This window comes from Rhipicephalus microplus, unplaced genomic scaffold (assembly GCF_043290135.1).
Source record: "Rhipicephalus microplus isolate Deutch F79 unplaced genomic scaffold, USDA_Rmic scaffold_14, whole genome shotgun sequence".
NCBI lineage: Eukaryota > Metazoa > Arthropoda > Arachnida > Ixodida > Ixodidae > Rhipicephalus > Rhipicephalus microplus.
Window position 1 is genome coordinate 37,493,165 of NW_027464587.1, and position 13,347 is coordinate 37,506,511.

Below are 13,347 nucleotides of genomic sequence, written 5' to 3' on the forward strand. Positions count from 1 at the left end.
TCGACTGTCTGGTGCTCTTTAACATGCACCTAAATCTAGGCACACGGGCATGAAGCATTTTCGCCTCCCTCGAAAACACGGCCCCTGTGGCCGCGATCCGATCCCGCGACCTGCGGGTCAGCAGCCGAGTGCCTTAGCCACTAGACCACCATTGCGGGTAACACGCGACACAAGTGCACACTTTCCGCGCAGTACAGTCTGATATGACAGTTCGCTTTCTTTTGTGCGCATTTTGTTTCTGCAGAATCCAAGGTTCTGTCGACCAACATACGAAAAACACTGCAAAAAGTGTGCACGCTTGTCTGCTGGTCGCAAACGGCAACGCTTATCTATATCGCGTTGCTTTCCATGCTCTAAATATCATCGCTTGGCACAATCACGTGATGAAAGCGCTAGTGTTTTCAGTATGACAAATTCTTCTCCATGTGAGAGTAGCACTCACAGAAATAAAGATATCAATAAGAATAAAGAAAAGGCGATGAAGAAATACGGGTATTTTTGTTTGTGAGTTAGATATGCACAAATGGTCATAAATCTTTTTCAGAGTAGGCGAGAGTTTTTTTAGCAACTAAATGAACACGTGTCTCAAAGAATACGTACTTTGGATTAGAACATCGACGCGAAGCACGAAGTCGTGTGGGCCGATGGGTATTTCCGACTTGCCATGGAAGTGAACACTAAAGCAGAAAACGTAGGTCAAGTCTTTGAATACGTACCTGTATGAGACAGGAACTGTGAATCAAAACAAGCCTGCATGCTGACCAGCACCACACTGGAGCGAGTTGAAGGTGGCGATTCTACCGATAGGAACGAAACCCAGCCAAGGGAATTAATTGCTTGAGGTCTTCTACTGCAAGCTTGGGCATTTCAGCGCAAGGCTGTCCATTCAGGTACTGACCGCGGAAAGGGTGTCGCGTCTCTGCATTCACCAGCGTTTCTTCCGCTCTCTCAAAGGTAGCGGCGCGTAAAACGCGGGCACCTGGCTTGCATCGGTGCAAAGTAAACATTGCGCTGCTGAGCCTCCTCGCTGCGCAGGTGAGGGGAAGCCAAAAAGTGGGAAGCGCGAAGTGTGTGCTAAGCCGCGACACGGGAGAGACACGAAGGAAAAAACAAAGTGAGGCAAGGGGAGTTTGGTTGGTCGGTGGTGCTGAAACGTATGGCGCGAAGCCTGCGGGGCGGGCTGCCGCCAAGGTCGCTCGGCCCAGCTAGCAGCCACGCGCGGTGCGGCGAGGCAGCAGGTTTAGTGTGACAGCAGCTGCCGGCGAGATAAACGCGTCGGCACAGACAGCACCTCCCCTCCTCTCCGGCACTTGTGCTCGACGAACGCTCTCAGGCTGGCTCCCAGTCCCAGGACGGCCGGTGCACAAGGGGAGCGCGACGAAGGCTCGCGCTCGCCGCACCGACGACAACAACCACCGCGCGGTGCAAAGCAGAAAGGGACCGCCGGCATGCAGTTCGTGTCCGTGGATGTGGGCACGCAGAGCGTCCGCGCCGCTCTCGTCAACGAGAAAGGACGCTTCCTGAAGACCGCGTCGCGACCGCTGGAGACGTGGAACCCGCTGCCGGAGTTTTACCAGCAGTCGTCGGACCAGATTTGGAAGGCCTGCTGCGAAGCCGTCAAGGTATACTTGACCGGTGTTGCACGTGGTGATTAGCGCGTTTGTGTCATTAAGAGGCTAAAAAGAGGTAAAATTGAATGGACGGAGACAGGCGAGTTAAGAGCGTGAGCGTCCAGTTTAAGGTGCTGTTTTTATGATTCGTGGGCATGAACGTATGCTCGGGAAAAGTTCTGGTGCTACTTAACTAGATATTCATTGAATTATTTATTCAAACAGATTCCCGTTATTACCTCAAGATAATAATGTTAGTGAATATGGGTACATGATATCTTCTCATGCACAGAATTTCATTGATATGAATTTCCAGCCTAATGTGTTTTAGTGCACTGCTGTCACCGTCTTTGCGTTCTGCGTTACGTAGTTTATCGGCACTTTCTCCAAAGTTGTTTCTGGATTTGTAAACAGTTTTATACCCGGCATTAGTCAGTTATTCCGGTGTGACGTGTTTTCATCAATAGTGTAACCACCATTGATTTTTATATACAGCTTTTAAGGAAGGCTTGCCGCACCTAATTGTTAGTTCGGTAAGAAGAGTAATTTATGTTACGCTTTGAACACTTGAGGACTTAGATTTACTATTTCGCTTATGTTGCGCTCTTAAGAAATATATACATTTCTAACTAGTGCGATTATTCTTGATGGTTTTATGTTGGAGGAAAGCTGCGATTATTCCAGCTTGGTGTTGTGAAATGCCATTTCATTGGCACTTGCCTAGCTAGCATTCCGCATTCGCGAAAAACTGCATTCGCAGTCGCAACCTTATCGAGCTTAGTTGGTGCATCATTTCTAGTGCCTGTGAGATCAATGAACGCCGTGAATTCGGGTTAGCGTCCCTGAAACCATCATGTCGACGCTCTAGCACAGTGGGAAGCCGGTTCGTGACATCACGTGAATGCTGCGGATTGTCCACACGCTACCGTCTTACCTGTGTAATAGCAAAGAAGCTAATAACGTTCGATTATCGAGTTATTGATTGCTTCCATGTGGCGTCATGGGCGCTGGTTAGTAACGTACTGGCGCTCCATCATAGAAGCTTCGATCATATCTGGGCAGAATATTGACGAGGTGGTCAATATTCTTCAATACCAACGATGCCGCTGCAATGTTTTTGATCACTGGCAATAAATGGCGAAAGAACCAGCACGTGGCGTACTGAAAACATTAACGTGGCAACACGATCTTCTCAGGCCTATATGCTAATACTCCAACGTTATGATTTCAATGGTTCCAATACATGACATCTAAACGGTATTGAAGCAGGTTAACCCGCTGAATCGAATATCTTCCATTCGTTAACGTCACCCACGTTGTTGTAATATAGAAGGTTCGAAAGCTGCATGTAGTTTTCAAAAGTTGTGAATTTTTTCGTAAAACGGCCTACATTCGGCCGCCGTGGCACAGGGAGTACGGTTCTCGGCTGCTGAATCAAAGGTCACGCGTTTGATCTCGGCCCTTGCGATCGCACATCGATTGAGGCGAAATGCTAGATGTCCATGTGCTGTGACAGTGTATACTTCAAAGACCACCAAATCATACGAATTTCCGGAGCCTTCTACTAAGCCGCGCCTTCTAACCTTATCGTGGTAATGCCATGCAAATTACTATTATTTTTTTTTGCACCTGAAGCTACATATGGCTAGGAGAAATCAAAAACTGTCCCGCAGTGGTGTCACGAGCGGCCTCCATTGGCTATATTATCAGTTACGCCATTCGCAGCGTCGTACCCATGGCACGCGCGCCATTGCTTGCGTTAAGAGCGATGTCGTTCTTCCCGTCGCTCCTGCTTCTCCTGGAAAGTTTTTCCTGAAACCTTTTACATGGGTGTGTTACAGACAACTCTAGGAGAGCGCCGACATTGTAAACGTGAAGGCACTCGCATTCATCGGGACGATGGCGCAGTCCAGGCACAAAGAATTGACAGATCCCATGTACAGTGGGAATTCGATGATAGGCGAAGCACGATTGAGGAAGGTTGATATGTCACTTTCAAATCAGCACAACGTGACGAAGCGGAGGTAAATTAAGCTGTACGGGGCTTTCATGTCATGATTATTATGTTTGCGCCTGACATTTTCGTTCGTCGTTCATTCACGTCGCGTAATACCACATACGGTATACGTGGAGCTATATAGTGAAACGACCGCGAGCGTGCTATGAGCGTAGAATGCTATCATGTTCTGCATGAGACGAACATCATTATTATCATACTTGGACATGTCATTTACCTTCTACGTCCATTCATGTCACGTAATACCAAGTTTGGTATATGTGCTATAGCTAGCGAAACGACCATGAGTGCACCATGAGCACGGCGTGTCGTCATGATTTAAATGACATGCATGACCTGATTTCCACGTTTGGACCTGTCACTAATGTTCACCATGCAAGCAGTCATGTCATACCATAACAGTTTCGCAATATGTCACGTAAACGAAGCAACCGCAAAAGCAGCAAGACCATGACTTAAATTATGAAATTCATGGCATACAGCTCATGATTTTCATGCTTTGACTAGTCACTTATGCTCGTCATACAGTGATGTTATGGCACACCAATTTTGGTATAGATCCGTTTATCGTATAGATCCGCCAGGGTAGCCAAAAGTCCTAGGCGGATAGATAGATAGATAGATAGATAGATAGATAGATAGATAGATAGATAGATAGATAGATAGATAGATAGATAGGTAGATAGATAGATAGATAGATAGATAGATAGATAGATAGATAGATAGATAGATAGATAGATAGATAGATAGATAGATAGATAGACAGATAGATAGATAGATAGATAGATAGATAGATATATAGATAGATAGATAGATAGATAGATAGATAGTAGATAACAGATAGATAGATAGATAATAGATAGATAGATGGATAGATAGATATATAGATAGATAGATAGATAGATAGATAGATAGATAGATAGATAGATAGATAGATAGATAGATAGATAGATAGATAGATAGATAGATAGATAGATAGATAGATAGATAGATAGATAGATAGATAGATAGATAGATAGATAGATAGATAGATAGATAGATAGATAGATAGATAGATAGACGTGCAAAGTCGTCGAAGTACTTTAAGCGCCAAACCTCATAAGCGCGAAAATGCACGCGACAGCGACGAGCGACGCGACGTAGATCGTGTTCGCGCGATCAGTCGCTAGCGCAGGCAAACCTCATTCACGCGACGGCTTCGGCGAGCGAATTCCACTGTTGCTGGCATGAGGCCGTCTACTCGCACCAAGAAACCTGCGTAGCGAGCGGTATGCAATTTCAAAACACGATCATTGTTGTGTAATGAAACGGAAAGTGTTTATTATTGCCTTGCAGCATTTTTTATATGCGCATGCGTAATAAACATTGCGTTATTTTTTGTTGCGCATACGTGATTGGGGCAGGGTCACGTGCACCTATGTAGTCTTTGTCTTTTCCGGTTTTTCGCTATTGGCTGCTTGAGCCCAGCACTTCCGGGCGATGAGCGACGGTTTCCAAGTCTGGAGAACCGAGCGATCACGCGAAAACGAGCACGCGACACGTCGCGCGAACGCCCTGTTTCGTCGCTCATAGCGTCGCTCGTCGCTGTCGCGTGCATTTTCGCGCTTATGAGGTTTGGCCTTAACAAATGCTTCGCATCAAAAAGAAAAAGCCCGGGAGGCCGAGTGCCGGCAGCAACTGTGTACCGATGATCCGCAAGCCTATCACCATCAGCATCAGCCTGACTACGTCCAGTGCAAGACAAAGGCCTCTCCCATGTTCAGCCAGTCAACTCGGTCTTGTGCTGGCTGCTGCCAATTTATACCCGCAAACTTCTTAATCCCATCTGCCCACCTAACCTTCTGTCTCCACCCGCTTGCCTTGTCAAGGAATCCAGTTAGTTATGACCAGCGGTTATCCTGTCTACGTGCTACATGCCCGGCCCATTTCCTCTTCTTGATTTCAACTATGATATCCTTAACACCGGTTTGTTCCCTAATCCCCTCTGCTTTTCAAGTTGCGTTAAATCCTGAAGGGGACTGCAAGCACCGGTCGCGGGCGGAAACCACTCCGCCAAAAGGGGTAGCTTGCAACGTTCCGGGCGCAACAGCAGCAACGTGATGATTGCAGGAGCGCGTTCGCCGGGGCGAACGCCCGCTTTCGGCGGATGTTTCTCCAGCGGCACTTTGGGCCGGCTGTGACGTCTGTGAGCACCTGTGATTTGGGAACTACCACTGTGATTGACGCATTGCGATACAAATCTAACCGTTCAGTGCACTCCTCCATCACCGTAGTCATGCGAAGCGCATTGTGAGCTAGGCATTGTGGTAAACCAGATCCAAACGTGTGTCTGACCTCATTAAGAAGCACGAACATGTAACGAATAATTTTGGAAGGCTTCAGTGCCACGTCGGGTTGAACCCACTGCTAAACAACGGGGCGCACGTTTCAGCCTTCGCTGGTTCACCATTTGCACTGAGTGCTTGTGCGGTGATCTTTTTTTTTCTATTTCGACGTTCTAGAGAGTTCCTGGACTAAAGAGCCCTCCCACCTCAGGGTGACGCCGGGCGTTGCTCGGGGCACTGTTTCGAAGATAAACGTTTACTTCTCTCTCTCGGCGTTCCGTCATATGTATACTTACCATTGACTGAGGGAGCAGAATGAACTGGTACGCCTTGGTGGTGCAGCGGTCACGGTGCTCGGCTGCTGAGCCAAGGGTCGCGGGTTCGGCCCCGGCCGCGCGGTGGCCGCATTTCAATAGAGGCGAAATGGTAGAGACTCGCTTGCTGTTCGAACTTTCGGTCGATTCTATGAGAGCCCTCCACTTGACTTTGCCTGACAATTGTAATGACATTGTGACACGTGAACTAATATTATTATCATACTTGGCCGTTCATTAATAGTAAACACTGACCAGTGAGGACAACTTTCTATCGGAAAAATTTCTTGGAGTACTTTCGACTCCCATGTTTCGAAACCTTCTCGTATTTTCGTTACACATGCCGGACAGAAAGACTTCCCGTTGCTGTATTTTACCCACCAAAATGGGGACAGCGCACTGAACTGGCAGGCCGAGCTTAGTGCCAACGCATCGACAAGTGGACCTGTCTCAGTCAGGGTTGTGACAATGACATGTAGCGCGTGTTGCAACGTTGGCAGCCAATTGAGTCCCCGTCCTTCCTTCGCGCAGTTCTCGTTTCAACACACGTTTCTATTTTCTGAACCGGCCCCTCGCACAAGCTAACTTTGGACACGCTAATCGCATCGAACTTGTGGCACCGCAGCTGTGAACAACCCCACAAATTGCGTCTGTGATGAGTTACAAGGGCAGGATGGATGGCACTCTATCGCTTACGCGCCGACGTTCAAAACGCCCGGTGCTGCTGCGAGCTTCGCCTTAGTTCTGTTTGTGGATTGAATTGACCTTTGTTCTGCGTTTTTGTTAAAGTTACTTGTACATGATACACTAAATAATAAGTTCGATTTTAAATAGTGTGTTGGGCGATGCTTCCGTTATTCGCACTATAGCATCGAAATACGGAAGTGTCCGTGCATGTCCTGTATTCGTTTGAAACTCGGTATGTTGTTTGTGCAACGAAGCAATCGCAAGTGCATTAGGTAATCATCGAAACTCACCTAGACGTGACACAACTCAGTTTTAAATGCGAAGCATTTCATAGCAAACTTCGGCGACATTCGGCGACATCACACAGTCATGTTGTGTCATACCAAACTTGGTATGACACAACATATGACTGTATGACGAGCATATTTGACTAGTCAGAGAATGAAAATCATGACAGGTATGTCATGAATGTCATGATTTACATTTCATGGTCTTGCTGTTCTTGTGATGGTCTCATTCACATGACATGTTGCAAAACTGGTATGGTATGACATGATTGCATGGTGAGCACAAGCTACAGACCTTAACGTAGAAATAATCACATGATGTCATCTAAGTCATGAGTCATGACTACACGCCACGCTCATGATGCGCTCACGGCCGTCTCACTGGCTTCACATATACGAAATTCGGCGTTACGTGATGCGAATGGATGACGAAGGTATGTGACTGATGCAAACATGAGAATCATGAGATGCGTGTCATGTGACATAATGACTACAAGCCACACTCATGATGCCCTCGCTGCCGTTTCACCAGCTTCACATGCACCAAATTTAGTATTACGACACGTGAATGGATGACAAAGGGATGTGACTGGTGCAAGCATGATAATCATGTGATGCTTGTCAAGTAACAAAATGACTACATGCTACGCTCATGATGCGCTCGCGGCTGTCTCGCTAGCTTCGCATGTACCAAATTCGGTATTACGTGACGCGAACAGATGACATATGTAACTGGCATGTCTAAACATGATAATAATGACATGCATGTCGTGCAACAACATGACTGCATGCCGCAGTCATGATGCGCTCGGTGCCGTCTCGCTAGATTCGTATATGCCAAATTTGGTATTATGTCAAGTGAATGGATGACGAAGGTATGTAAGTGGTGCAAACATAATAAATATGAGATGCGTGTCATGTAAGAGCATTACTACATGCCATACTCAAGGCGCCGATACACTTTGATGTGACTCGCGGTGCGCGTGTGCTCCAGCGTTCGTTTCGTCGCGTTATGCCGACGTTGCCACGCCAGGCGCCGATCTGATTGGCATATACTCGCAGGCACGCGCCGCACTGCGTTGCTATGACGCATGCGCTTTTGAGCACGCCCTTCGTCATGAAGCTAGGCAGACGCGGTGCATTCTGGGTAATGTGGTCGGTGCGAAATGCAGCTTGTTGCATTTCGCACCAGTTGCCGCTGGGCCTGGTGTCAGACTATAGAGTGTTCGGGTTTTGCTAGCGTAGCGTCGCTGCGCCCAGCGTGCGCGCGTCAACGTTACGTGACAGTATATTGGGCCCTTCATGATGCTCTCTCCGCCGTTTAGCTAGCTTCACAAATTCCAAGCTTGGTATTACGGAACGTGAATGAACGGCGAAGGTATGCGACTGGTGCAAATATGATAATCATGAGATGCGTGTTATGTAACAACATGACCACATGCTACGCTCATAATGCACTTGCGGTTGTTTCTTTAGCTTCACATATACGAAATTGGTATTGCATGACGTCAATAGACGGTGAAGTTAAATGACACGTCCGAACATGATAATTATGATAATTAAGATATTTCTGTCTTGTAAAACGTGACTACGTGCTACGCTCATAGCACGCTCGCGGCCGTTTCGCTACCTCTACATACACCAAATTTGGTATCAGGTGGCGTAAATAGATTATGAAGGTAAATGACACGTCCAAACATAATAATTACTACATGGAAGGTATGTACAGCACAATTTACCTCCGCCTCGTAACGTGGTTCTGATTTTAAACTGACATATAAACCTTACTCCTTCCTGCTTCGCACTTCATCGATTCCCACTGTACGTGGGATCTGCCAATGTTTTTTTCTTCCACTTTAAATCGTTCTTATTTCTGCCATTATTGTTATGCTTCACCCAAAAACTGCCTTTATTAGCCCCTACGCTGTTCATTTGTTTCATTAGCCTCTACTAAAAAAAACGGCGAGCCCCTTGAACAATTCCTATTCTGTCGTTGTTGCGCTTAAGACACGTAAGATATATATATATATATATATATATATATATATATATATATATATATATATATATAGTCACAATGCAGAAACAGCAGCAGTCGAATCCAGGAAACTCACTTTAATTGTACCAGAACACTGGCAAACTGATCGGAAGAGAACCCCGTCTTTTTCTCTCGCTGCGCGTGTTCTTCGTTGTTCTCTTGGCGCTGCTTATTTAATGTGGCATTTGCCCCCCCTCCAGAGAGCAGCGTCCCGATGCTCTTCTACAAAAGACGGTGGAGTAGATGCATGGTGTAAATCAGTCCGAAAAGTAGGGCTTCATTCGCACAACGTGCACGATTTCTGGTTTTTGCTGGCGAGTTGTCGAGGGGTTGTCCGGAACAACCACGTAATTAACGTCGCTCAGGCGTTGTAAAACTCTGTAGGGGCCAAAATACTTCTTCGGCAATTTTTCGGACAGTCCCCGGCGGCGGATAGGACTCCATACCCAGACTTTGTCGCCGGCCCGATAGACGACATGTCGGTGTCGCAGATTATAACGTTGGGCGTCATAATTTTGCTGCTGGGTGATTCGGACGCGCGGAAGCTGCCTCGCTTCTTCTGCTCGTTGGGTAAAAGATGCAGCGTCCAAATCGATGTCATTGCAGTCGTGCAGTAACATGGCGTCAAGCATCGTCGTCACTTCACGGCCATGAAGGAGACTGAACGGCGTTTTTCGTGTAGTTTCTTGCTGCGCTGTATTATAGGCGAACGTGATGTATACGGTAGAATGTCGTCCCAGTTCTTGTGATCCACGTCCACGTACATACTCAACATGTCCGCAAGAGTCTTGTTGAGGCGTTCTGTTAAGCCGTTGGTTTGTGGATGATAGGAAGTGGTTTTCCGATGGGCTGTTCCACTGAGCTCAAGCACTGTCTTCAGGAGCGCGGCCGTGAAAGCGGCACCTCGATCCGTTATTATGATTGTTGGAGCACCGTGCCTCAGGACGATATTTTCTACGAAGAATCGTGCGGTTTCAACGGCGGTGCCACTTGACAAAGCCTTTGTTTTGGCATAGCGCGTAAGATAATCAGTGGCGACTATTACCCACTTGTTGCCAGCATGGGAAGTCGGATATGGTCCAAGGAGATCCATTCCAATTTGGGCAAAAGGTACCGTGGGCACTTGAATTGGTTGTAATAGCCCAGCTGGTTTTAACGGTGGCGATTTTCGTCGTTGGCAATCGAGGCACGTGCGCAGGTTATGCTTCACAATAGCTGGAAGTCTTGGCCAGAAGTATTTCTGTTGGATTCTGGCAAATGTGCGTGTGTATCCGAGATGACCAGACGTTGGCTCATCGTGGCAAGCACAAAGTATCTCCTCACGAAGTGACGTCGGAACGACAAGTAGGTGGGTGCTTCCTCTGGGGGAAAAGTTCTTCTTATAGAGAATACCACTACGTAAGCAGAATGACGGCAGGCTTCTTGCAAATCTTCTAGGGACGGTTGTTGTCCGGCCATTCAAAAATTCAATAAGAGGAAGCAACTCACTGTCTTCTTTCTGCTTGCACGAAATCGTAGTGGTGTCAACGACTCCTACAAACGCCATGCTCTCATCGTCTGTGTCATCATCGCGCTTTATCGCTGACCTTGATAAGCAATTGGCGTCGGCGTGCTGCCGTCCGGACTTATACACGACCGTCATATCAAACTCTTGAAGGCGTAAGCTCCACCGTGCGAGCCGACCAGACGGGTCTTTCAAGTTGGTCAGCCAGCAGAGGGAATGATGGTCGCTGACTACGTGGAAGGAACGACCATAGAGGTACGGACGAAACTTCATAACCGCCCATACGACAGCAAGACACTCTTTTTCCGTTCTGGAGTAGTTGGACTCGGCGCGGGAAAGCGTCCTACTAGCATATGCGATCACACGCTCGGCTGAGTCTTGCCACTGGACGAGTACAGCACCTAAACCCACGTTGCTGGCATCTGTATGGACCATGGTAGGAGCATCCTCATCAAAGTGAGCAAGCACAGGGGGAGTCTGCAGGCGTTGTCGGAGATCGTCAAATGCCACCTGTTGATCGTCGCCCCATGTGAACGAAACGTCTTCTCTTGTGAGTCGTGTTAACGGCGAGGCTATGTGGGAGAAATTGGCAATAAACCTTCGGTAGTATGCGCATAGGCCAAGGAAACGCCTGACTGCTTTCTTGTCTTTTGGTACCGGAAATTTTCTGACGGCCGCAATCTTATCGGGATCAGGTCGAACACCTTCATGGCTCACCACATGACCTAAAAATTGAAGCTCCTTGAAACCGAAGTGACACTTCTCGGGTTTCAGTGTCAGGCCGGCAGATCTTATTGCCCTGAATACCGATAGCAGCCTGCTCAGGTGTTCCTCAAATGTTTTTGAAAAAACAATGACGTCGTCCAGATAGACCAGACATGTCTGCCACTTAATGCCTGACAGAACGGTATCCATCAGTCTCTGAACGGTTGCGGGGGCTGAGCACAATCCAAATGGCAAGACTTTAAATTCATAAAGCCCGTCAGGCGTTACAAAAGCCGTTTTTCTCTATCTCGCTCGTCGACCTCAATTTGCCAATACCCACTTTGCCAATACCCACTACAGGTCCATTGACGAAAAGTAGCGTGCATACCTCAGTCTGTCGAGTGAATCGTCGATGCGCGGTAATGGGTATACGTCTTTCTTTGTCACACGGTTCAGCTTGCGGTAGTCGACACAAAATCGCAAGCTTCCGTCTTTCTTTTTAACCAGCACTACCGGCGACGCCCAAGGACTTCTTGACGGCTGGATGACGTCATCATCGAGCATTTTCTTCACTTGTTCTTGGATTGCTTCACGCTCTTTCGGTGCTACGCGGTATGGATTCTGTCGTATTGGCCTTGCCGTCTCCTCCGTTATTATCCGATGTTTCGTCAGTGGCGTTTGACTGACCCTCGAGGTCGATGAAAAACAGTCTTTGAACTGGTGCAGAAGATCTAATAGACGCTGTCTCTGCGCTGGTGACAAATCCGAGCTTACGTCAATAGGTGGTGGGGCTGACGTGGCTTGCGACTCGTCCTGTTGTACTACACAGCACTCGCGGATTTCGGTGATCTCGTCGAAGTAGGCAACTGTAGTGCCTTGTGTAATGTGTCGTCGCTCGTTGGTAAAATTCGTCAACAGAACCTCTGCTTCACCGCACACAACATTGACGATACTTCTGGCAATTGCAACACCACTAGAGAGTAGTAGCGTCAATACTTGTTCAGCGATTCCTTCTCCAGTATTCTGCTCGCTGCACGTGACTGAAACAAGGCGGCACGATAACGGAGGTACGGTCACATCGTCAATGACTCGTAGGGATTTTCGGTGTAGCGCTGCGCTTTGATCCGCTGAAAAGGTCAGTACACCGTCCGGAATATTTATGATGGCACCATATTCCCGCAAGAAATCCATCCCCAAGATTGCCTGTTTGCAACACTCAGAAAGGATAACAAAAGTTGCGACGAAGGATGCATCCCCTATCTTCATTCTTGCGGTGCACTTTCCGGTAGGTGTGAGTAGCTGCCCTCCAGCTCCTCTAATCTGCGGTCCTGTCCATTCCATTCTAACCTTCCTGAGCGTGTCTGCCAGACTCTCACTCATTATTGAGAAGTCCGCGCCAGTGTCGACCAATGCCATGACGTCATGTCCGTCAATCGTAATTGCAACTTCGGCAGTAACAACCCCATCCTTTGTCGATTCATTGAAAATGTGTCTCTTCGCTCGGCAGTAATGGGGGATTTTCAGCACTTCGACGATTCGCAACCTTCCCCTCCGAGGTCGCTGCTTTTAGTTTCCCCTGCGTAGACTAGGAGATCTCCCTCTTGGCATGTCAGTGGTGCTCCGTCTAGAAGATGGAGAATAACGCCCAGGAGAGGGTGAGCGTGACCGAAACCCAGGAGGAACATCCCGCGGGGTCATGACATTCGTGTCGACGTCAGGTGTTCCGTTGAAATGGCGCCGAGGAAACGTAGAAGGAAACCCTTGGTACCCTGCGGCGCGATACGGGCAATACCGAACGATGTGGCCTGCTTCCCCGCAGTGAAAGCACAGGGGCCTATGATCAGGGGTACGCCAGATGTCT

At 47.8% G+C, this 13,347-nt stretch overlaps 1 protein-coding gene across 4 annotated transcripts in view; it reads left to right on the forward strand.

The window, feature by feature from the left end:
* Positions 1-1,146: 1,146 nt before the first annotated feature.
* The window catches only part of LOC119181192 (FGGY carbohydrate kinase domain-containing protein), a 167,785-nt gene continuing 155,584 nt past the window's right edge, over positions 1,147-13,347 (forward strand). The window contains exon 1 of one of the 4 annotated variants that reach the window (XM_075882985.1): positions 1,147-1,622. In XM_075882985.1, the coding sequence (XP_075739100.1) occupies positions 1,449-1,622 (174 nt within the window). In that variant the 5' untranslated portion in view covers positions 1,147-1,448. The remainder of the gene's footprint in view (positions 1,623-13,347) is intronic. The other 3 variants (XM_037432373.2, XM_075882987.1, XM_075882986.1) reach the window with 3 other exon arrangements.